General features: G+C 39.0%; 1 protein-coding gene across 4 annotated transcripts in view; it reads left to right on the top strand.

The window, feature by feature from the left end:
• Positions 1 to 26,218, top strand: part of DCLK1 (doublecortin like kinase 1) — a 244,283-nt gene that overhangs the window by 116,448 nt on the left and 101,617 nt on the right. For all 4 annotated transcript variants that reach the window (XM_035324411.1, XM_035324385.1, XM_035324396.1 and 1 more), the window contains exon 4: positions 8,303 to 8,402. In XM_035324411.1, coding sequence (XP_035180302.1) covers positions 8,303 to 8,402 — 100 coding nt within the window. The remainder of the gene's footprint in view (positions 1 to 8,302; positions 8,403 to 26,218) is intronic.

Raw genomic sequence — 26,218 nt, forward strand, 5'->3', positions numbered from 1 at the left:
GGATGGACTGGAATGGCACAGGGCAAGAACCGGACAGTTGAAGGAAAAGAACTAAGTATGTTGGGATAAGGTTTTGGTAATTGTACCAAAGTATTTAAGACAGCTTTTAAATAGGAAGCTAAGGGGCAAAATAGCGTACTAAGTTTAGGGTGTAAAGAAAAAGAGGAACATACTAAGATGATGTACTTGGGAAGCCAGTAGAGTTTTACACTTAGTAGGCTCTGAAGTTGGAAAGATGGAAGCTATTGAGTTTCCTGATGAATTGTAACCAAGGACATAGAACTGCTTTTACACGGTACAGTAAGTCACTCTAGAAATGAAAGAGTGGGAGAGATGAAGAAATTGAATCTTTAAGGAAATGCATTGAGTGGTGTCATTGCAAGCAGGAGGATAATTAAATATGGTACTATTAAAACCAGAAAGGCCATTTCCAGAGAAGATTATGTGGATCTGGTAAATTAGAGCTACGCAGACAATGAGGAAAAAGCATTTCAGAAAGAGGCTGCTGATGCAGTTGCAAAAACCGTCCTTGTGCCGTATAAAGATTATAAAGTTGTTGGCTGTGGAGCTGTTCAGAGGGCACTGAAGGGGGGTGTGGGAGGAGAATTATGTTGTAATGCTGATGAGCAAGGGTAACAGAAGAGTGGAAAGAGCCTGCTCAAAGAGTTCACATGCAGGAAAGATAAACGAGTCTGGTAAAAGAGAGAAAAGTTGTCTCGGGCAAGACTTGTGGTATGGATAGCTGAGTTTGGAAGAGAGAACCTGAGTGAGAGGGGAGCAGGCGTCAGTACTGGAGACTTTCTGAAATAAGAAGTACAGAGGGAAATAAAATTTTTGTATGCTACCGAGTTCGAATAGCAGAGTGAGGGGACAAAAGAAGCAATGAGCTGTTTAGAGAATTGAATGAAGGCAGCAAGTTTATATTTGATGGGAGGAGGAGATGCCCATCCTAGGCTTGATGATTCTCTTTGTTTTTCCTATTTCACGTGTGAACACGTGTCACCTTGCTCAACATTAGCTTGTTAGTACCATTGTGCATTGGTACAGATGTCAAAGTACAGTAACGTTTGGGCAGGAGTAATTTTTGGGTGTGGATAGGAGCTGAGTTCTCACTGTTCTTGTCCTGTCTCCCATGAAGCAATTGATGACAGGGATTTGAGCTGTCCATGTTAGTGGTTCCCACAGAGAAACTTCATGAAACTTCGAATATCAGTGTTTCCCAACATTACGTTCATGCATAAACCTCTTAAGTTCCCTATTGGGAAATATCCCCTGCTCTCCTCAAATTCCATAACATAGACCCTTGTTTAGAAAACTAGGTTTTGTCTAAAAAAAATAATTGTTGAAGTCTCACCTGATGTTTCAACAGCAAAACCTGGATCTTCATTTCCATTGATTTACTTCTAAACTTTGTGACGTTTAATGCCACATAGAAGAACAAAACAGAATGTATTAAGATTAGTGTGTCACACATGATGTAGAAAGGATCTCTTGTTCCTATGAGAAGGCCTTACTGACCAAGACAGAAATACGTGTTATTTTAGCTGAGGAAGGCAGGTTGTTTGTTTAATATATTAGTGTATTTTTGTTTGTGTATTTTGTTTGTGTAATATATTGGCCAAGTTTTAGCTGGCTGAAAATCCCAAAGGCCGAGTTACATCTAGCACAAAATGGGTGCTGATGAATATACAAATTGTAGAAATAAATTGATACTACCTACATTTTCAAGAATTAAATGAATAGAGCAACCTCTCTATTTGTGATGGAATAAAAGGAAGAGTGATCGGTCCTGTGTAGGTGCTCATCAAGAGGCAGCTCAGGAGGGAAGGTGAGTGTGAAGCGCGGCTTGAGCCTGGGGCTGCTGGTGGGCTTTTGATGGCGCTGGGGAGGTGGCAGGTTAGCGAGCCATTGAGTATGAGAATTCATGTTTCTGACTGCTGCTTATGGTGGTGTCTTGTGTTCATCTCAGAAGGGAAGTAAAACATGTTATTTCAAGAGACACTAATCTGTTGCGTGGCCTCACAAGCCAGTTGTAAAGGTGGTGTGGCTGTGCAGCTCAATCCCCGGCGGTAACATCTCCTCTTCATTTACAGAGGGCACTCTTGTAATGAGAATCGCATGATAAAATGCTCTTCTTCACTGAAAATCTCTCACAGCTTGATGATGCGGTTGTCACCATGGAGATTTCATTCCAACAGAAAAAAAATAATTCAGTGCTCTTCAACTTTGGAAACGTGCAGCAGATACCTCCCAGTGCCTTTGGCTAACCCACCACCTGAGGAGAGAACTTGGATCAGAAACTAAGAGAGGAAGCACATACGTGTTGATGATACATTATATTTTTTGTAGATGACCGGATCTAAAGAAGTGTCATGTGCATAACGACAGATAAATGTGAAAGGGCATGAATAAAAGCCTCTGAGCCTGGGTCAGCAGGAAGGGAAAGAGACTTGCCTTAAATGAAGAGAAAATATTCAGATGTGATGCTCTGTGGATTTGTGTTGAGGTCTGATATATTTTCGTCATAAAGGATGTTATGTGCAATTATCACATACTCCACAAAGAATGGAGCAGGCTGAGGTTCCTCCAACATATACATATTAAGGAGGAAAAAAAAAAAAAAAAAAAGGTGTTGATAGCAAATTTATTTAGAAACAGCAAGTATTTTTCTTTCTTCTTCCTAAAAGCCTTATTGTTATGTTTGGATTTCTGATTTCATGGTAATGACCTAAGAAGCAATTACGCCAATATAGAAACGTTATTATATTTTTGTTCTGAAACCATGAAAACCTTTTGAATGAGTAATGGTTGCTTTACTGGTCCTTCTGCAGCACAGTCTGCTAAGGGAAGCTCTATACAGTGTGGAATGTATTACAAAACTGAACAAAGCACTCAGAAATACAGTGTGGGAAGTTTATCTTCTATACTGGCTAGAAGATAAATATAGTGATATAGAAGGTCTTTTGTTCCTGTAGTTCTGCTAGGATTAGGAAGTTAAAAAAATAACTGTTGTGTCTTGTCCTATACAAACCGCTTGTGTGAATTGATAAGCTCTCAGGAATATCCGTAACTATCACCAGTGGTAGATGACAGTGACATTAGCTCAGGATCTAATCTGAGATGTTTCTCCATGAAGCAATAGACAAAGAGTGGAAACATGGATAAAATAAGTACCTCAGAGGTGGTGATAATTGGAAAATACAGTTTGATTAAGGAGGGAAACATATAAAGATCAATTTAAATCTTAAGGATGAACTTTGCTTTATTGGGGGAAAAACAAAAACAGAGAAAAGAGTAGAACAGAGGTATGGTGAGCTCCTTTGAACTAAGAGACATGCCTGGAATTAAACATCAAGTTTGAGTGAACCAAAAGTAACAGGAAAAAAAAAAACAAAACAAAAAAAAACAACCACCAACCCTCCATAAACGTATAAAACCAAGCACCAAATTAATGAGTCAGAGTCCTAAAATGATGAATCATTTAAACAATGAGGTTTTTCCAGGGATAACTTTTCTAATATCTTCTTTACCATAAGGGAAATTATAATTGAACTTAACATGAGTTTGTTTCAGGTACAAAAAGGTACTTTATAATTTCTTTAAAACTTCCCAACTGGCTGCCAACAGGATTGTCTGCGGGGCTGCTCTGAGTTCCCCCTCCTTCAGGTGTCTTTCCATGTGAGGTTCGCTCTGTCTCTGTCACCCTCTGAACACGCTCCTGTCTTGCAGCCTGCAGCTCTTCTTACATTCACTTCCATGCCTTTGTGCCTCATGTTTTCCTTTTGCCAACCTTCATTTCTCTTTCTTTCCAGAAGACTTCTATACCCACTTATTGAGTGCTCTTTGTGTATTGTTCTGCATCTTGTTTTCTCCCTCATTTCTTTGTCCTCAGTTTTGCTTTCCAGCTCTCCATTAACTGTGTTGCCTTAGGGCACCCCAGCTTGAGATCTTCTCATTGCTCACCCCAAACAGAGTCTAATTCAGAGTCTAATTAAGTTGTTGTTGAAAGAAGACAAACACAGAGCGCTCCCCCTTCTTTTCCTCCCCAAAACACAGCATATGAAAAGTGTAATAAAAACAGGAGAGCAAGTAACACTGGTGGTGTTATGCTGTTGCTTGAGCTGTGAGCTAGAGGATCATTCAAGTATTTGATTCTTTTTTACTTAAAATTTCCAGTCACTATTAACTTGATACACGGTCAACTTTAAAACAGTAGGAATGTAATCAGGGTGCTGTCACTGAGGAGACACACGCAAAGAGGTCTGTTCTTGTTTTGCATGGTTTAAAACATGAATTCAAAAAGGTCCCTGGCCTCACTATAACCAGAATCCAGCTATTACAGGAGGTGATTTCATCTGTTATTTATCTGAACTCACTTAATGCTTTTAGAAAAAGCGTTGAGTCACTCCCTCCGTCTTTCCTTCCCTCTGCCTTCTCCCTCTCCCTGTCTTCCATTTCCCTGTCCTGCTCTTCTTTTCGTTGCTCCTTCATAGCACTGCTGACTGCTAGCCACTGCCTCTACAAGCTGCTGTTTTTTATTCTTCGATCATCTGTGCTCCAAAACGTAAAGCATAATTCCTTACATCTTTCTGCAGATACAAGGAAGGGGGTTTCCATAATACAGTTACCAACTTCAAAGCAGTGAATATTAAGACCTTAAATGCTTCAGGCAAGCTAAGGGATAACAAAAGGCTCCAGAATAGTTAGGAGATTCCTCATTGGATCCAGGTACACCCCTGTTTGGGGGAGAGAAAAAGAAAGAAAGAGAAGAGAAGGTAATTTTAAAGGCGTCTCCAGTTCCCATGCCCTGGTGCAAAGCCAGTGCTGAGCCTGGTCCTGTTGGTCCTTGTGTCCCCTGTGGTTTTCTAGTGAAAGCACCAGACTGACCTCTGAGATAAGAAATCATCTGGGGCTCTTCCCGTGTTTCTCCCTGAAAGGGCACATGGGATTCCTAAGTTGTTTGCTGGGACAAGAAAGATGAGGATTTGAGAAGGATTCAGGCTTCAGCCTGTAAAACTTGCTCAGGTAAGTGTAGGCTTGACAACTTCTGCCTCTCTGCTATTTTGCATCTGCTGCGTAGAGCTCAGCAAGGCTTTTTTCTGTGATTTGCATATTGCCCAATGCCTCTACTAGAGACCAGTTTTCCTTGTGGGTCTTTGTCTTCTCTCTTGTCACTCAGGCAAAACATCCTAATGCCTGAGACTTCTTGTCCTCTGGTATTAGTGTTATCGATGCGTTCCAGTAAAGAGACACCACTAACCGTAAATTTCACCGCTCTGCCAGCAACTTGTTTGTGCCCAAGTGTGACAGTATACTTAGCACCAGGAGTGTAGTGGAAAACCTTTATTTTTTCAGTTTCATTTTACTGAAGCTGTATGTCTGACTGGTCCTGCACAGGCTGTGCTTTCTTTGCTGTGAGAAACATCCTGCTGGAATACAGAAAAAAAAAATAAAAAAAAAATCCTATTTGTGAGAAAGAAGGAGAGGAAGGATTGTGTGAGCTGGAAGCAACAAAAATGTTGGGGGAGGCTTTGGTAACATCTTTTAAGAAATTGGCTACGTGCAACTGAGCACACTGACCTCTTGAGCACTGTCACAGTTCAAAACAGGTGATGCAGATCCTTGATCTCCTAAACCATAACTTTTGAGGAGCTGTTTTCTCCAGAAGTGAAAACCGGTAATAAAAAGCAGGTCCTGCTGCTTACTTGATGACTGAGTGTGTGAAGAAAGAGCTTGCAGATTTCTTGTGAAAAAGCGCAAAAGCGGGTGCTGTGTATTTGTTCGATGCCTTCTGGAAAAGCCCTGCAGCGTAACCTGCGAGGGGCTGGAGCTGGGGAGCAGAGCGGGCCATGGACGTTGAGACACAAAGGATGGAAAATGCTGCAGAGGAGGAAGCAGACAATGAAGGATGTGTCAAGGTTTCCGATAAATAGTATAAAATTGAAAAGAAAAGAAAATAAAGGTACTGGAGCTGGAAGAGAATTTACTTCTGAAGAGTCTTGCTGTGAGCTTTATAGGTGCTAGAATTACCATTCCCAAATTATTAAAATCTTGGGGGGCAAGAAAAATTATGAATTTAAATTGAAAATAAAATTTGATTAAATAAAACAAGTATAGTTAAGTACAATATATATATATATATAATTTTCTTATTTGCATCTAAATTGCACACGCTTAACCTTAAATGCTTTAAATTTTTCTTAGCTGAACCTGGATAGGTCTCACTACATCCATTTTAATGTCTTGTTTTGGCTTGAGTGAAGCCCTCCTAACCGACCAGAACCAAGATTTTTTGTTTGTTTTAATTTTATAAAACCCATACAATTTTTTGTTCAAATAGGAATTTAATTTTAATTCACGCACATTGTCAAAATAGCTCAACTTTGTGCATAGGGTCACTGTTTGGTTCTGATGCTCTGCTTATTGTTAAATGTTGAAGGTCATCGCTCCCCAGAAGTGTGTCAAACTTGGGATGCACAAAGGAAATCACAGGATTTTTTTAATGTCTTTCTGAAAATTAGTGGGTTTGTTCCTTGTTGTGGGAGAGGTGGCAATTTCAGAGGAACTTGACTGAAGAGAAGAGATGTTTGAAGCTTGGTGGGTGTATGGGGTGGGAAGATAGGCAGGATATGTCTTGTGGACAAAAAAAAGATGGAAACTCACTGAGTTTATAAAAAGGTTGCTGAGGCTGATACACTAATAGAACATAAACTGAGTAGGAACATGGAAAAAACTGTTTGAAATATTTACATATTTGATGTTGGTGCTCAGGTACTGTGTAGTGTTGTTAATGTTAGGATGTTGATAGGAACGGGGCTGTGGTAGATCCGAATCGAAAATTATGTGTATTGCTTGAGAGCAGAGCAATTTTGAGAGTACTTCTGTCTTTTGAGAGTACCTGGTGTTTACTTCAGCTAGTTCGTCTCTTGGTTTCCTCATTTTTCAGCTGCTATTGCTCTACCTTTAATGACAAATCTTACATTGCAAGCAAGTCACGACGTGTAGCACTATTTTTCTTCCTCGAGACTTTTCTAGCACAGAGACTCAGAACTGCTGCAGGTGCTGAAGCCTTCTGGTGTGTTTCTGGGAAGCACGAGAGGAATTTTAGACCCCATTGATGCCCATCGCTGCAGGTTGGGAGTGGCAGTGGTGTGTGTTTGGTTTTATGCCGAAGTCTGCAGGATCCTGGCTAGCCTCATTAGTTAAATCTTGCACTTCTCTATTTGTAGGCTTTAAATGCTGACTTTTTCCCTGCTTTTTGTGAGGGGGTTGCTCTCCTTCAATTGGACTGTTCTCAACTTTTTTGTCAATTTTTATAAATGCTTTATGTATTACTTTCCTGTTTGTATTCAGTTGATGTGAAAACATGAAATATTACCTGTTCAAACATCAGTGTGCTATTTAATTGCAAAGCGTTATATAAAAATAAGCAAACATAACCTACTAACATTTTCTTATAAATGTGAAACAAGGGCAGAGTATAAAATACTGCTTACAAAGCTTTTTTTTTAATAGTCAGACGTTTGTTTTTGAAATTTGTCAAAACTGGATTGTTAAGTCCAAAGGCAGGTTTGGAGAATGTTACTGATTATTCTTTTAAGAACATCAGTAAAGAGATATTAAACTTTTTAGGTAACACCTTGCAAATTAAAAGGTATTATAAGGATATCTCAAGTATGGTCATAAAACTGCACCAACCTAATCCTGACTGCTCACATTTGGGAGTTGAGAGGGGTTAGTTACCTGTACAAGAAGAATTCCCAGCTCAGATGATTATTCAGATTGGTGCCTATGAAAAGGTTTTACATGGACTCTGCTGGCAGAGATGAGGAACGTATGATGAAGACTCAGTTCACCCATTTGAGTTTCATTCCTGGTCAGGAAGATTTTGCTGAAATAACTACGTTTAATTCTGCATACAAAACTGTTACCTAATTTCATGGCTGTCAAAGAGTAGAAATATGGGCTCAGAAGTAAATTAATTATCCACTAACAGCTGAATGGTACCCTGTGCGTAAACAAAAGGCATTTACCTCATACCCCATTGATGCATTGTGTAATAAATGTGACAGTTAGGGCATTTCACCTTATCTCTCTTTTCCTGCAGTGTCCATAAAAGTGTTTCTCACTTGTAACAGATGGTCAGAGCACAGCTTTGAAATGTATCTGGAGATGAAGCCCTGTTGATTCCATTAAAAGTGAAGAATTTTCATGCAGATGGAAACAAGGAGGGATTTATTGTTTTTACAATTCCGATGATGAGGTATTTCATACAATGCCTTCCTTTCCTTTTTGCTTGCAGGTGATGTGCCTTCAGGATTTCTTTGGCGATGATGACATTTTTATTGCATGTGGACCGGAAAAGTTCCGTTACCAGGATGACTTCTTGCTGGATGAAAGTGGTAAGAAAACGTATTTTAAAAATGTTTACAACCAGTGCAAAGGACAGCTTTCCGTATCGTGCTGACTTAACCCAAACTATATCACCTAAATAAATTTCAGAAGAAGAATAAATGTTTTTATTCTTTAAATTCCAGATACTGAAAATGAGAGGTAACTGAAAGCAATAATAAAGGTACCAAGGGAAAAATGTCTTCTCATGCAGCATAAAACTTCATCTCAGCCTGAATCTGATATGCCATAGGAAATAGTAATGTGCTTGGTGAAACTCCTATTTTACAAGGTCTTTCGTAGTGTTTTGTCTTTATCTTGTCTTTGAATTTATTCTACTTATCACAGTCTCTCAACCTCACAGTTCTTATAATTGATATTTAGATAATGTGTCACAGGTAGTATGATGCAGGAAATTACAATTCTGTATGGTAGATAAACAAGCAGCAAATACAAAGTCATCAGAGGAAAGTCAGGGAGATCTCTGTTTAGTCAGAGACTGACTAATAACGTAATTTATTTGATGTACAAAATCCTCTAAGGAAACTATGCTTGTTTTGCAGCTAATATTATAAAGAATATGCCTAAATTGTGAATGGTAGTAGTAAGAAAAAGAAATTATAAGCATTGTGCATTTGAAAACAAATAAAGAGCTACCGCTTAACTCCAGATTATTTCTATATAGAGCAAGAGCCAACAAAGGTTTTATTTCCCCTGGACTCTTTCTTAGTCCAGAGAATGTCTCTAATGCATTGCTATCAACTCCTCTAATCTTTTTTTTTTTTCAAAATATCAAAGGTCTCAAAGAAAAGTTGACTTGAAGAATCAGAAAAAGTTGTAACAGTAACTATTTCATAGTCATCATGTGTAGAAGTGGAAGGCTTCTTGGTTTAGCTGCAACCAGACAAATGTTGGATTGAGTTGTGCAGGAGCAGAAGAAGCCAGCTTGTGCAGACCTTATGCTGTGACCTGAAAGGGCCTGAAAAAGCAGGTACCTTTGCTACTGAACACGGCAATGGCATTTTTATTGGTTGTAAACAGATGCAGACACATTCCATGTTTCTCTATAAGACCTTATAATAAGGAAATAAAAACCAAATAGTGCACCAGATTTGCTCTTTGCAATAATGAAATTGTTGTGGTTTTCTGTAATGTAAAATGTACAAACTGGAAAAAGTAATGTTAGCCATCTTTAGGACAAGAATTAGAAATGTGAGGGGGACGTACTTGGGCAGCAGCATTGTTTCCCAGGTGGGAATGTGGCCAGCACTGCAGTCCTTGCCTTTCAGGAGCAGAGAGCCTGACCGTGTAGTCTGGGCTTAGTTGTGTCTCTTAACTAAAAGATGATACTTGCAGCTGCCCAGTGTCTCCTGGCTGAATCCTGCAGCACTTTTTTGCAGAGCTGACTCAAGAAGTACTGATAAAAGATTTGTCTAAATCTAGTATATAGATCTTCCTTGCAGTTCTGATGTCAAAATCCATGAAATAACCCAACTCTGCTTAGCCTTTATTTGTTTGACAAATCATCATCTCTTTGAGTAAGCATTGTCCTTCTCTGGAACATTTCTGCTTAAATACATACTATGCAGAGTTGAAATAAAAAATGAGCTAAAACTGTCAGCTGAAAATACAACTTCAGTGACCTGTTCTGGAGTTTGCTTTTGTAATAAGCTAGGAAAGAGAAAAAAAAAAAATCCAGACTATGTTTCTCATTTCTTCGCAAATTTCACGTCATTGTTGCCTTGCATTTCTGGGGAAGTTTGGAAGCAGAAAATTTGTTTAGGTTGCTTGCCATTAATAGCTGACATATCAATTGGTACAGATCTATTCAGCCTTCTCTGAGATAGGAGCACAATTTGGAGAGACAATAAAAAAAAACTGAGCTTTTAGCTTGTTTCGCTTGGCAAATGAAAAGAAGATTGTGTGCTCATACTGTGTCTGTGTGTTCTTCACGGTTAGTCTAAGAACATTAAAATTATTAGTAAGTGCTGTCCGACTGTGCAAGACGTGGAAAGCCTGTCTCTGCTTCCCTGAAAAGCAGCTTGAAGCAGCTCTGTGCTAGTCTCTGTTGCTACATCCCTTCAGATCTTCCCAGTTTCAGCTGGATGTTGAGAGTAACAGTTCTGGTGCTGCAGCTTAAGGAGTAAAGAAAAGCAAAAATTGAAAGTGGGAAAGAAAAGGACAGAAAATAAATGACTAAATAATCAAGGTGTTCAGGGCCATTGGGAAAGAGGGAGTTATTTTTCAGGGAGGAAGAATGCCCTTGTTTTATGATCTGGGTTCAGAGCTCCTGATACTAGCATCAAGAAGGTAAGTTTTTGGGATTGGAAAATCAATCACCTACACTGGGATTTGTTTTAGCTAAGAGTAGGTATCAAGAGAAGCTGAGTCACCCCGATCTGTTCCTTTCCCAGTAAATAAAACGTTAGACCTATTGATGGGGTAGGTGGTAGATGTTTTATTGACTTGGTCAAAGGTAGAGGTTTAAGACAGTTCAGATGAATTATGCTCTAGAAGTGCCTGGTTTGATTTTGTAAATGGTATCTACGTGCCTGATAAGGCTGTTTTTATCTGTGTTGTATTTCTCTGAAGTTTTTAAACCAACTTCTAGAATGAGATGGGAAGGAAAATGAGTAAGGACTCATCAGTCTGCACTACTTCTAGACATCTTTGTGGTTTTTGCTTCCGTAGCTTGCTCCCAGAATCAGAAATTTAGAAAAAAAAAACAGTCTAGAAGTCAGTGAATCAATCTTCTTGTCTAAGTTTGGGATTAATATTTACCTGTTTATTTTCTGAGAGGTGCTTGTCTAACATGTCCCTTAGAAGCCTCTGATAATGAGGATTCTGTAACATCCAGAGAATTTCTTTTCCAGTAGTAAACTCTCCTTGATTTTTTTTTTTCAGCCATCTCATCCAAGATTCCCATGCTATAAATGAAGCCCATTGCTACTTCTCTTATCTATGGTGAACATGGGAAACAGATGATTGTTTTTTTTTCTTAGAAAAATCTGTGGACTGCTACGTGCCCCCTCTTCTTTAAGCTGAGCAATTAGCTCAGCCTTTCATTATTTTGACTTTAGGTTCAAACCTGTCCTTGGAAGAGGGAATGTGCTCCTTTGTATCATCTCCCTTCTCTGTTTTATGTCTTTCAGGACGAGGCATTGCACAGCCCCTTGGCAATCAGTTAAGAAAAGCCAGTTAATTAGCAATTCATCAAAGAACAAAATAAGCAGTCGGCACTATACATCGCTGTTTCTTCTCTCTTCCTTCATGTACAGCTGTTTTTCATATTAACCACACTGTTTATCGCATGAAATACAGAATCAATAGACACCTCCCCCATCATAATTCCTAGCAGTCATCTCCACATCTGACCTAATGGGTACATACGATAGCCACATACACTTCCGTGAAGTACAGATGGGATGTGAAAACACATGGGGATTGCCGTAACGTTAAAAAGTAAACACCCCTTGTTTATCAGACATCACTGATGATTCTGTTTTCATAGGAAGGTTTTGTGGGAAATGTAAGCACACACAAAATTATATTAATGAAGCATCCCATTACATCAGCCAGCTTGTAAGGCGAAGAATTCCTTGGTGTAGGATATGGCAGTGGCTGCTTCAGGCGTTGTTTGCTTGCACTTCTGGAAACTTGCCCAGAAGTCCCAGTTTTTCTTTAACTGCTGGTGGCTCGGTTTTCAAAGAAGAAAATAAGTCAGAGGATGCTTTTCTGTAGCCCTCAGCTATATGTTGGCAGAGATTAGGGTTTAAAGGCCATACTCACAAAAATATTTGCAATCAACTATTATTTAGGTACCGAAGTAGGATCTGGCAATGTAAGTAACTCATGGGCTTGTCCCTAAATGAGAACATCTCCTTGGCTTGTACAGAGATTTCTTCCTTAGCACTGTAAAGTAAGTCAGTTTTTGGCAATATCAGAATTAAATTTCAAAAAATTGCTTTATGTTTAGTTAATGTTGGCCAAGTGCTTCGCAAGCTTGAGTCGCACAGTCTAACTCCTAAACGTGACAGAATTCATCACGTACAGACACATCACGTCAAAAAGTTGTGATTTAGGCTGACCCAAGCTAGTCTGTACCTCCAAGCAGAGCGTAACCAATGTACAATGTCTGGATGTAGAAGCAGCTTCAGGTCACTTGTCAAGAGCACATGTTCCTGTTACGGAAACAATGATGAGAATGACTCTTTTCTAGGGGAAAATTAAGACTGGAATCGTTGAAACCTAATTTCCCTTTGACTTTGCTGGCCTGCGTTCATCCTCAGCTCGACATCTCAGTGCCAGCAGTTGTACTGCATCATCCTGCCAGCAGCAGACAGCTTGCCAGGAAAATCTGAGTCCTGCGGTGTCCGCACACGTGTGCGCGCATGGAGGCATGCACATGCATCTGATTCAGTAACTGCGGTTAAGGTCAGGAGTATCGCGTTTATCCCTGTTAATAACTGTCAGGCTTCTCTAACCTCAATTACTCTGTCCTTCCTAAAAGAGGGAGAAAGGGGAAATTGGTTGTAGTCCTCGTCTATCCTGATTTACAGGACAAAGACTGATGTGTTAGCAGCTTTTGGCTAGACGTGGGGGGGGAGAGAGCATGCTGGCTGACTTACTGTGCCCTCATCAAAAACTTGTGCTTTGGCAATTGGAAAATAATGGTGGGTACTAGGGACTTTGAGATACAACTTTGCTTTCAACAGAGGCATAAATATAAAGTGTTTCAGCACACTGTGATATTTCCAAATGTCATCGACTGCTGGGCGTTAGAGACAGATATTCTGTGCATGAGGCAGAAACAAAGGCAGGAAGGGGCTAGTCCTCTGGCATATACCACTTAAACTAATCGTTCAGGGCGGGCAGAACGAAAGCAGCTCGGTTTCCTGTAGATTTGCATCCAGTGCCTCCTTTATTTTCCTACTCTGAGAACTCCAGTTTCATCTCCACCCTGTCATCATCTCTTAGACACTTGCCCAGTACCCTCAGCTCCTTCCCACCCGCTGTGCTGCTGCTTGCCTTCATCCCCTTGCCTTTCTTGCTGTAAGGACATTGATAGGCTGTCCCGTGTATCCATCAGGCAGACAGTTGCACAATTTTATCAAAACTGATAGGAATGTCCTGTCATTGAGAGCACTGTTACCCATGTCAGACTCAGTAGAAAACATCTGACGTTTCCATGAGTTGTTGGTGGAGAAATGCCAGGCTGTGCGGGCAGGCAGGGAGGTTTGTTACACAAAAGGTTTGTTACCCAGGGCAGCTGCATTAGAAGTACCCATCTCTTGGGCAAGCTTTGGTGGCATGAGGCTTGGATCTGGTTGCACGGAAGTACGTGGCTGCGTAAGGCTGACTTGGTTGGTTTTATTTGTGTGTTTCCTGCTCAGGATTTCTCTTTTAACACTTAGCTCTTTTATTGATATGGTCTTTCTTTATTATGCAAGCTCATTTCTTTATCTGTTGCCTGCAAGCTCTTTGCTTTGAATATTCTCTACTCTGTCTTACAGGTCTACTTATTTGACACTTCTCACCTTTCTGCCTAAGCATATCTTACAGGGACGGTTTGGTCATTCAGATCAGGAATCTTTGTTCCCCTCTGGCTAAACAGGAATAAGGATATGCTAGAGCTTTCGAGAAGATTACATAAGTGTTTCCAGTCCAGATTTACACTGTAGTCCCTCTTTATTCCTTCTCTTCCCTTACCTCCTCAGCATCCGTGTATATTTGCATAGTTGTCATTTTTCAGCATTATTTCTGTGAAAAAGTTGCCTATATATATATTGAGGAAAAATCAGGATGACTTACTTGAAACTTACAGAACAGTAGCTCATTGAAACTAGCCAAACAGCAGTGCTACAGTTGAGGCTAATTCACTCTCTTCATTGAACCAAATGTTCCTCAATATGTTTTCTGCAGCATTTGCTTTCTCTGATGTCTGTTAAAAATAGCACGAATGAAACGCCATCCAGTAAATAGAGCTGGTGGAAATTCCTGCCTCATTTGCATAAGGATTTGAGTATGCATCTTCCTTTGACATTTGGCAAAGGTAAAGTTTGTTTTGGATATAAAAATCCTAAGAACTTTGGGCCATAAAATATCATGCTTTTCTCAATGATAAATATAGAGTTAAATTGCATTTTAATTGAGAATTTATAACATGAAATTAAGCCTGTTTAAAAAAACACACACACACACACAAAAAACATTTTTAAACATTATTATCTTAATATACTGGAGATTTGACTCATATCAGGTAGTGTTAATGTGTTAATAACAGAGTAGAAAGAATGTGTTTATTTTTGCTACTTCCTTTTTCTTTCTTTTTTTTTTTTTTTCTTACATTAAAATTCCCTGAACCAAATTTTAGGGGATTATTTAGATTAATCAGATTGGTTCAGGAGCAGAGATTTTTCCTACAACACATTTTAAGCTAATTTCCCCAAATACAAACATTTCAATTGTATATCCAAATGCAAGGAGCGGAATTCAAATTTTTATTTCCATTTCTAAAAACAGACTTTGTGCTGGGGGAGTAACACAGAAATTCGGCAGGCATAACAGATCTTCATATTATTCTGTTGGCATTTGAGTTCTTAATTTGACTGCCTGATACCTCCTCTTTCATGTAACTTTATTTTAGGCATAAGTAACTTTATTTTAGCCTTTAGGCATAGTCTATAGGTCATACCAAGCTCCATTCTGCATGTCCCCAGAAGATGAGAGCTTCCAAATATGCCAGCTTCCTTTGAGAGTGCTACTTAGGAGAGACTTTTCATCTTTTGCTCTTGCAGTTCTTGTGAAGATGGAAGCATAAGAAAGTAGCTCTATATAATACGTCCTTCCCCCAAGGCTGTTAAGGAGTTCAGTATTGAGCATAAGCAAGTTTAACTTTAAAGATGTGTAGGGATCACCCTTCTTTTGTGTATGGCCATATACCCTTCCTCATCTTTTTAACCCGTTTGGTGAAATGGAGTAAAAAATACTGGTAATCTTGTCAAGAAGGTTTGTATTTTTCACAGTTTGTGGATCCTTTCCAATGCAAGAAACTGTTAGGATTGGATCTCTTTCTGAAAAGATGTACCCTGTAGTCCTGTTCCAGGTATAAGCAGCACAGTCCCATTTTCTCCAATTATTACGAGTTTGGATGAGACATCTTAGAGATGAGTAGTTCCTGCAGTATTAGTCCTTCATTATTCAGCCTGAGAACCTGAACAAACTGTGCCGTCTGCTAAACTGTATTAGAATGGGCCCTGGAGAGCTGCCTGTTTACTGGGTGGTAGTGGTTGTACCAAAGAGGTTTTGTACTGAGATTAGACTCTACTCATCGTTAATAAAATTGGACTGAGTTGTTAAAATATGGCCATTGTAATTTTCCACTTCTCAGACTAGATGCCGACTCTATACCTGGAGTGCTGTTGTGTCTTGAATAAATGTGTGTATAAGTGTTTTTTTTAAGGCCAGAAGTGTCCAAAGCTTCTTTTATACTGGCAAAACCTTTTGAAAAGAGAAAAATAAATCAAAATTCATAGTTCATTATCTTTTAGAAAGCAGATGTGTAAGGAAAATGTATTTGTCCTTAATATTCAGTAAGGGCCTTTTCTGAAAAGTCTAATCGAACACAAAACCAAGTACAGAAGCTGAGAGACTAAAAACCAACCTGGATAACATTTCAAAGTGAAAAAATTGGAAACAGTACATGAGTGATAGGTATTCATATTTATATGCACATACATATTTAATAATATTCTGTGTATACAGGCACAAATAATACAAAACCCCACAAAATGGGTTTACACATCCAGTAGATCTCTGTATAACGGCGGTGTTGGTCTGCAGCGCTGAAATGGTGGTTTACAATATATGCCGAAATACTGTCTCCGTGCTGCTATTTTCAAAATGCAGCCTACAGAAATTTCCCATGTAAAAAATTCCAAGCGCTACCTTGACAGTTCAGGAGGCTCCTGTGAACAGTCACCTTCGACTAAACTTTTTCCATAGCGTAGCTCACTGCAGGAGGACTGTATGCTAATATTATGCATAAAGTAATCTAAGGCTGACTAATCATTAGGAAGTCTCATGTTGCCAGGGAACTGAACACCCGTAGGTGGTAGGTCATGGAGCTGTGATTTGGATTCTTTTATTCTTCACTCGGAGCTTTTTTTTTTTTTTTTTTAATGTTCTAAAGGAATTGTAACACTTATGTTTTCTTTTCTTTTGGAAGAAAATCCTCTAGGGACCTAGAATGTATTGATGCAAGTGGGGAACTAACCCGAGATCTCTTAACTGAAGGACCGGGGTCAAGAAAAGTCTTTGAAAGATAGCTAATTATTACTGCATGGAGGGTGGTTAGAGACAAAAATTTTGAATTTTAATTTCTTTTCTGTTATTCCAAAATAGGAAAGAAACATTTTCACAGCTGCTTAGAAGACTGTCGAGCAAAAAAGGGAAGACAGCTTAAAGAGCCAGGCACTTTCTGATAAAGACACAATGTTAAGGAAGAAAAAAATCCTGCAGGAGAACAAATTTGATGGGCCTTTATTAAAAATATTTCTCTAACTTTGTCTGCTCTGTCTGTTTTACCAGCACACATCAATGTGTACAGATCATGGGAAAATGTAATAGACACATTTTTTAGTAGCAGTTCCTGTATAGCAGGGCTGGAAGACAGCACATATTTTTGTTTCTGCTTAAAAAAAATAAATTGGGGAACCATGGGGGAGTAAAGGCAAGGGAGCCCAGCTTTGGAATCAATGGAAATGCCTGAAATTGTCAATAAAAAGAAAATTCTTAAAGTAATACATGAGCGTTTAATAAAAAGGACAAACCCACGTAAATAAAATAGGATTGATTTTTTTAAAATCCCTTTGAGGAGGACAGTTCTCTGGAGATTCTTTTGGGAGTGTTCTGGGATTACAGACTGGATACAGACAGACAGCTGTGTAGTTTTTACCAGAGGGAGAAATACTCACGCGTTATGAAATGCTTTAAACTTCCTAGATGCAGATCAGAGACAAAATTCTGCTAATGCTAACTGGGAATATTTATTCAATTTGTGAAAGCTGTGTATAGTGAACCTATAAACCATAATGCTGTTCTAGATTTAGTGCTGTTAATAATAAAAATATTACAGAACTGTCCTAGAGCATTAGATATTGTAATCTTATGTTGATTTTAGTTATGTTGAATAGAAGTTTAAAGAAGATCAAACCAATTCAGCATTTTTTAAATTTTATTTTAAGGGAGAGTACTTTGAAAAATCAAGAGACTTCATCAGTGAGCTCCATTGTACTAAAGAGGTTGAAGACCTGAATGTACAGGAGGTTTGGAATTTCTTTAATGCAAAGGTCCAAAACCTGACAGGTTTGCATCTGTCCAAATGAGAAAATACATTGTTAAGGAAGTCTATATGAAAAGCTAGGGATGAAAATATTCACATAAATAGTATTTGCCAAAATTATGCTGACTTTTAACCTTGATAAAGAAATGAAATTTGATAAAATGTTTTAGTCAGGTGAGGAGATAGCCAAAAAAAAAAAAAAAAACTGTAAGAATAAAGTGCTGATACAGTGCAGTACACACATCCTGTTGTGCAGGTAAAAACCTGTCACAATTGAGGAAAAAAATGAAGTTTGTATTTGCAATATGTGCAATGAAGGTACTCAGTAACAGGAGTTTAATGCCACTCACCCTCCTGTAACACAAAACTGATACTAGCACAGATTACAGATTGTCACTTCTTTACTAATCTGATTTTTCATACCCAAGAAAAACAGGCTCTTTGTGCTCTCAGCTAGGACATCAACTTTACAAACAAACTCATTTATAAGCTTCAGAATATTCTCTGAACAGTTTCTGAGATATGCTGTGAAATACAGAATGAAAGATGGTTTTGTAGGCTGTTGCCAGCCTAAACGCATTTCCAGTCTGCAATTACTTAAAATTTCTCAGAAGATTAAAACAACACTGGGACTTAACACACCTTAGTAAGTGTTATGGTGTTAGCAGATGTTCTTAGTAAAGCCACATTTTCTGAATATCCCACTGTTAGCCTATTGCCAGCGCGATTCAGCCTGTTTACTTTAGTTTTATCTAACTAATTACAGCAAAATTTAATTGTCTGAACCAGATAGCGTTCAAGGAGAACCCATTAATATTAGAGGCAAAAGCTGCCTGGGGATTTGTAAATTAGAGCCAGTCCTGGAGTTCTTGGTATTTTTTAAAATACCAAAAATCATCAGAAAAGCCAATTTTTGGCTTTTCTGATGATGGGTACAGCAATGTTGTGGTAAGTCCGCCGTAGCTGAAGCAGTGACATCGCGGAGGTAGAAGAGGCTGAAGTGTGGGTGGGCTGGCACCGGTACGTGCCCACAGAGAGCACCCACCAGGTTTTTGTTGCCCATGCTGCAGCACAGCTCCATGTGCGAGGCACATGTGTGCAGGTGTGAATGGGCTTCTAATGTCGGCATCTCAAAGTGTTTTGCTTTAAAGGGTGCTGCACTTAATTGTTCTGCGCATGAGGATTTTGGCTGTGAAAACACACAGTTGACAAGCTCTGCATTGTAAGGCATTTAATTGAATCTCAAATTTTGCTTTTTTTCTTCTGTCCGTTTGAAGACACTTCAGGCAATGGCTGATTTGCTATTTGTCTTGTTTCACACCTGAATAATTTGTATTGTGTGTATGGAAAATGGATAAAAACTTTCAGAACTGTAGACGTGCTGACATGCTTTTTGTTTTCTTAAGGGCATGCTAAGTAATGTTGCTCTTTTAAATAGCTATTAGAATACCAGGTGTTTTTATTCCTTCAGACAACATCAATCTACGGTTTTCTTCTTTAAAAAACATTGCTTAATAACTTTCAATACTCATTACAGGCAGATTTGAGGCACTAACTAGAAAAAAGATCAGTCTGTAATATTCTGTACTCCTTGAGGTATATTAAAGAAGTTTATTTGCTGCAAGAGAGACAGTGTGTGCCTGTCTAACTTTATTTGAAACCAAACCTACTGCAGTGGACACTTACATAACAGCATGTGTTTAAATGGAACAAAAATATGGTTCTTATACCTCCTCTATTTTTCCACAATGTTTTGAAAGTTTCATCTCTTTTTCCCTACCCATTACAAGCAATCTACACTACTTAAATGTTCCTGACAACCGAAAGCAAAATCAGACCAGTTACCCAGGTGTGATTTAGAATAATTGCATTATTTAGGTAAGTGTCTGATTGGACTGGGGACTAGATTTGAATGCAGCTTTTGAGAGTGTGGATGGAGAAAAAGGTGTGAAAAGAACCTACACTTTTTTTTTTTTTCCTTTTTCACTGTGATTTAACATACTACTTTAAGTGGATGGATGATGTTTAGTAAAGAATGAGAGGAAAACCCACAAGAAATGCAGAGTAAACATGCCAGCAGTTTCACAGTGGATGTTGTAGGTACATGGGAAGATAGCACAGACTATCCATCATTTTTGGCAAAGTTCCAAGGTACCTGATATTCTTGCCATGGGCAAATCTATAATTAGCCTAAAACCTTACACACTGATTGAGCTATCCTGGGTACCAAAACCAATGACTTCCTACTGAGTTAAAACAGTCTGCTTCTCGCTGGCTCTACTCCATGTTTCTCGCCTCCAAAACAAGTGCCTTGATATTTTTCGTGCAGGAATGCAAGAGGCATAAAACTGAAGTAGGAAGCAAGAAGGAACATGTGTCTACGGGCTGGTAAGCAAGGCCGCATACCTTGGGGAGGTCCTCACTGCTGGCTTGGGCATGTCCCATGTCACTTTGTCACCCAGGTGGGCCCCCCACATAGCGACTTGGCATGGTTCTGTGAATCCACTTCAAGAGTTGAAGGAACCTTGAACTTTGAAAACGAGGATCCAGACCTGAGAGACTTCATAGAATCATAGAATCATTAAGGTTGGAAAAGACCTTCAAGATCATCTGGTCCAACCAGCACCCTACTACCAATGTTGCCCACTAAACCATGTCCCTAAGCACCATGTCCAACCTTTCCTTGAACACCCTCAGGGACAGTGATGACAATTCCAACATTGGCCTCAAAATAGCTCACAAGAGAAGACTATACAGAACAGCCTGTCTTCCAGGTTACATTCTCAACAAATACTTTCTCAAGTCACATTTATAAACCAGAATGCAATAGACAGCTCCTTAATCATGCCAGTACTTTCAATTTGCTATTTCTATATCCTTGTCCACATTATCAGTGAACTTTAGCACAGTCATCTTACAGCCATTAACTAAACAATAGTCCAGTTAGTACCATGCCTGTTTTTTTTTTCAATGTTAGCGTCCCAGTGGCAAACAGAATTCAGGGTTACTTTTACTTACTGAACTGATAAAACAATTTCCCTCATACTGTGTGAAATACACACTTTTTCTCTAGGTTCTTAAAAGTGTTTCTAGAGTTCAGTGATCTTTCCCTTTGCTTCCTATTTCTCATGTGAGTCAGACTGCTTTGTTAGCAGTCCTTTGTGAGCTTATTTTCAATTTTAAGTATCTTCAATTGCAAAAAAATGAATTAAGTGGAAAGCTGTAATTTGTAAATGACTTAAGAATGACCATCTTTCAGACTATGTAATCATGTCTTGTCTGACAACAGTGACACAAAAGCAGCTGTTGAACTGTTCCTACAGCTTACTGGGGCATTAACATTACAAAGAAGGATTTCTGTATAAGCTGGAGATGTACAGAGTCCAAAAATCTCTTATGGGTAATTTGAAGAAACTTGTGCTCAGACATCGAGAAAATCAAATACAAGTGTCAAAACCTAACACAAATACTGTACTGTAATTCCTGTTCTGCCTTATGATAATTACATACACAATTTATTCTTCGTCTCTCCTTCTATTCCTAGAGTTTCTACAGCCCAGGTGAGGTTGAAAGGTAGAGTTTGCATTTAAGTTTCAGAGCTTGTTGGCCGTTCATAGCTTGTGGCCGTACCAGAGGTCACACAATTCTTGTGGCATTGCACTTCTGTTTGGTAAGGGGTCTGAAGAATGAAGTAAATTTGGAAGGACCAAGAGCTTTGTCAGTTAATGTCAGTTTTATAAACTGATTGTGGAGTTGGTACATCAGCCGACTCTACAAGGGAACCATGGTTATTCATGAGCTGCAGTGCTGATGGTCAGCTGGTGTTTCTCTGGTCTGCAGGACTACAATAAAAGTTGTCAATCTCAAGTGACTCGAGGATTTATGGAGAACATGCTTTTTTTTGTCATCTCAATCCTTTTCATCGCTTCTCTGTTAAGCATAACCTTTGCAGGCCTAGAGTTTGAGTCTAACTGAGGTCAAAGTGATGAACACCTTTTGCAGAAGTGATGGTGTAGTCTTCTAGCTAAAATAAGAGATTCCTTGATACTATGGATTTCTTTGTAGTCTTAGAGGTGAATCCAGCTTGTAATGGTGTTTTGCATTCCCTGGATTTTTATTGCATTGATCTGTAATATAATTTGCATGCGTTGTGCTATAACAGCTTTCATCTGTAGTAGGATATCAAGTACTTCCTCTTCTGACTTTTATGATGTCATTATTTCTGATTCTGAATTTGGTCCAGGTGCTCATTATGTATTTGAACTCCTTACAGATGACAGGCTCTTACTGATGGAGACATGGCTATATAGCAGGAGTTGCTTGTAGTACAGATGAACAAAAAGACTTCCTGGAATTGTTTAATGTGAAGGTAACCCGAGTGTACAAGTACAATGCAAAATAGGAACCTGTGAGCTCAAGTGGAGTATTCAGAAATATTCTTTAGGATTTCAAGACAAGGACAAATGCTTCCAGCTTGAAGCTGTGCCAGCTTAATTCTTTAAAGACCTTCTAGATGAGACAACAGGATAAGAAAGACCACAGAGAGCCCTTGCAGATTATTGTTTGTTGCAGTCTCTTTCACTCCATTTATTAAGAATGAATTCTGAATGAATTCATGATGCTGGAAACAGATAGGTCTTGTTGAAATTGGAGACATGAATAAGGAGGTTTAGTGATTGTTATCGAGAAAAGTAAGGCATACAAATTGTCAGTAATGGAAGCTGCTTTCAGTGGATTTTTTACAAGCCTAAAGGTAAAAGTAGATGGAAACTCCATAGGATTGTAGCTTATTCAAATGATATTGCTGCAGTCAGATGTAACTGGATGTAATTGAGACTTCGAGGCTTCTTTTTTTTTTTTTTTTCCTTTAAGCAAGTAAATTTTCTTCATTAAACTGTATGGCTTTTGTTATATTTGGGAACTTTTTGTGCTTTGGGGTTGGGGGGGTGAGGGTGCTTTGTCTGCAAAGCGTAGGGCAGCAGCCTTTTTCTTCCAGCAAATCTGTCATCTGGAAGATTTCAAAAAATGCTTGCATTCTCTTAACTTTCAAAATGTTGGTACAGCATACTGAAGACAACTTGTGTAGCTCTTTTTGCTGTGCCAAATATTGACATGCCGATGTTTTTCTGTTTGTATCGTTGGAACATATAAAGGTGGCACACCTTCTCCAAGCTCTCAAAGGATGGCCTTGATAGATGGGAACAAGCCAACTTTGTGTGATGTATAGTAAATTGTCATAACTATATCCTTGTAAACTTCTCTGCTTCCATGCAAGTCTAAAATTCTGAAACATGCCTTCTGCTCATCTGGCAAGTTTGGAAAGTAAATAATTTGTGGACATAACCTTATTTATCATAGACATTCTTTATTAAATTATGTTAGTATGTTGGCTGTGGCAGGGTTTCTAGATAAGCAGTTACACTCCTCAACAGATCATGGGGAAAACTCTTATACATGCATATTTTATAATTACAGAATGGATTATTTCTGAAAGATAGTTGTAGTTTAAATGTCCCAGAAGTCCCTTAAGAGGTCCTGGCTTTCTTACTGAACAACTTATAACATCATCCACTCTTTCACAAGTATTCCTAATTGTGGTGGTCTGTTTCCCCATGCTTTCTAGAACATACTTTCCATCCAAAATAGCATACCAGGACTCATCCATAAGACCTCTAACTTCTGTTTCAGATCCTTCTTCAGTGATATCACCTTTCTTCTGGTGAACCTCATGATGCAGTTAGGTGGATGGGCACCTGAAAATATTTGGTGCTTTATATGAGTATGTTTTTGTTTGTTTGTTTGTTTTGTTTTGTTTTGTTTTCATTTTAAATAACCTATATTTCTCAAAACCATTGAAAAGTACTTCTATGTCTTTATCTCCCTTTTAGTGAATATTTCATGGTTCTCCATGTCTGTTTTAATGATGATGGTATTTTACAATACCATTATTCACCACCATCTACAACGAGCAGGGCTGTTCCTATTACAGGGCTCTGTACAAATTCGGGCAAACATCATCATTTGAGTTACACACAGGCTTTTTCATGTCTGCAACTGCAGAAAGCTGACTTAAGACTCACAGTGGTGGCTGAGTGGTCTGAGAAGACCATCCATCACATTCATCCTGTGGGTTAGTCTTTCAATCCAAGTCTGAGGAAATTATATTTAGTTAGTATATATGGGACCTCGGAATTTAATTTTGTATGATTGCGTCTATCCATCATAGTACTTCTCTCCTTTACTCACAAATTTCTCTGGACGATTCCGTACTTTTTTTGTGTGTGGTTAGCATCTTACGTAGCTGGGAGCAGCTTCAGTAAACCAGTTGGACAATTAAGTTGAATGTGAATCTTGGTTGTACTATGATGCGATCTGACCAGTAACCATTCATGCATTGAGAATGGGAAAAGCAAGGAAAAAGAGATCTTCATCCCAGAACACAGTTTTTAAAAGTTGGAGTCCATTCTTCCCACTGCAGCATTCACTTGCTGTGCGTTTATCATTGGATCATAGAATATCCCGAGTTGGAAGGGACCCATAAGGATCATGGAGTCCAACTCCTATCATTAGGAGTAGCCTTGTTGTCAGGTCCCCCACGCTGGAAGTGTTTCAGCTCTTCATAGCGTGTGTTTTAGAAGTGCCTGACTGGGCAGGGTGCGTGACTGCCACCATTGCCTCTGCAGTGGGAGCTGGCGTCATTTTCTTTAAAGCTGCCTGTGATCTGCAAACCCGGTAATGAAGAGAGAAAAAAAGAAATGAATTGCAACAGTAATATGTACCTCCTGGGTGTTTGAAAGCCACAGAGTGCTAATTAAAATCTCAGACTTAAATATCTGATCCTAGGGAGTATGAAACAGTACATGGGTTAGCTAGAAACCGTAACTTTAGAGATAAACAATGCCAAAATAAAAACGTAAGTGTCTGGGGCCACTTAGCTGGGATTTTAGTAAAATTTTATTTGAATAGGTGTTGGTATATATGTCTGAAAACTCATTTATGTTTTGAGCATTTGCATGTATTAATCATGTTATTTTCTTAGATCCTTCAGCTGTGAGATGCCAAAAGGTTATCAAATGTGGTGCAGCAATTCCTAGCTGCTTTCTGCACAGTGTTCAAGCCGTCCCTTCTTAGGCCTTAGCACTTCACCCAAGGAAACTGTCCCTTCTTTGCTGGCTCACCTCTTCGCAGGACCAAGGATGATTCATACCGCTTAGAAATACCAGTGAGAAGCTGTTAGAGCTTGACGCTTAAGATATTTCATGCTAATGCTTTTTATTAACGCATCTTCTTTTACCTTCCAAGTACCTCCAAATTAATCTACTAGGGCACTTGATTTGCCCGCCCCTCGTGGTGTAACCAGCTGAGTGTTAGTGTGTGGTCTGTGGTAGAGCTGGGCAGAAATAGAAGTGAAGTGTGGAAATAGCTAAAATTGGGCTGTAATAAGAGCAGATACAGTATAAGGAAAGAGCTAAAAATAACTTCCAAATAGACATGTGTGTGTTGTACAAAAGAGAACAAAATTATAATGGCCAGTATTCAGATTCTGTTGCTTAGGGATTTTCTTCCTTCAACAATCTGTTGATTTTCACTTCCTTTTACAGAGGATTTTGCTTTGGTTTGGTTTTTAGCTCAGAAGCAATATATTTACTGCTTATTATTTGCTAACATGAAACTATTTCTAAACATCTATTTTATATAAGTACTGGTAAAAATCCAAATAAACGTTTTAGCTACAAAAAAACAAAACAAAAAAAAACATAAAAACAAACAAAAAAATCCCCTTGTACTAATACTTGTAGTTTACTTCACCGTTATCTGCTTCCCTCAACATTTCAGCATGACTGCTTCCTTCTTCCTCTGCCAGCCCTTGCAGGACAGTGCTGGAAGTACAAGATGGCGCGCCCCCGGCTCTCCTTTCGATGCCTGCAGTAGCACTGGCCTGGATATCAGGAAGGGGAATTGGAAAGAAGGTTTTGCTTCTCCTGTGACAGCTCTGGGGGGAAAATGCTCCGTGGTGGTGTACAGCATGGCACACTAACCATTCATACAGTAAGCAGAAGACGTAGAGGTGGTTGTGTGTCCTGCAGGGTGTAGGCAGGATCTTCACAGAGCATCTCTGTGAGGTCCAAAGACTTCTGAAGGAATCTTTTATTCGCATGGAAGCATTTCTAGAGGTTTTGATTTTTTTTTCCAGACCTTTTCTTTTCTGTGGAGATGTATAAATGTTTTTATGGAATAAGATGTTTTCAGGTCTGTTCCAGCCCTGCTTCCTCTGATTTCCTTAACTGGACAAATAATAATCTTTTCCCTAACCTTCTCTAACTTCTAGGAATTGAGGACCTATACTTTGAGTAAATCATCCTGAGAACAGTCAGACAATGTGGAAGATTTCTATCCACAGAGTTAAAAGTTTTCATGAAGTTTTATGAGCAACTGGTAAACAACATTTTGTAATGGGAGGTATCAAGCAGCTTCAACTATAAT

Source organism: Oxyura jamaicensis, chromosome 1, assembly GCF_011077185.1.
Source record: "Oxyura jamaicensis isolate SHBP4307 breed ruddy duck chromosome 1, BPBGC_Ojam_1.0, whole genome shotgun sequence".
Classification (NCBI taxonomy): Eukaryota; Metazoa; Chordata; class Aves; order Anseriformes; family Anatidae; genus Oxyura; species Oxyura jamaicensis.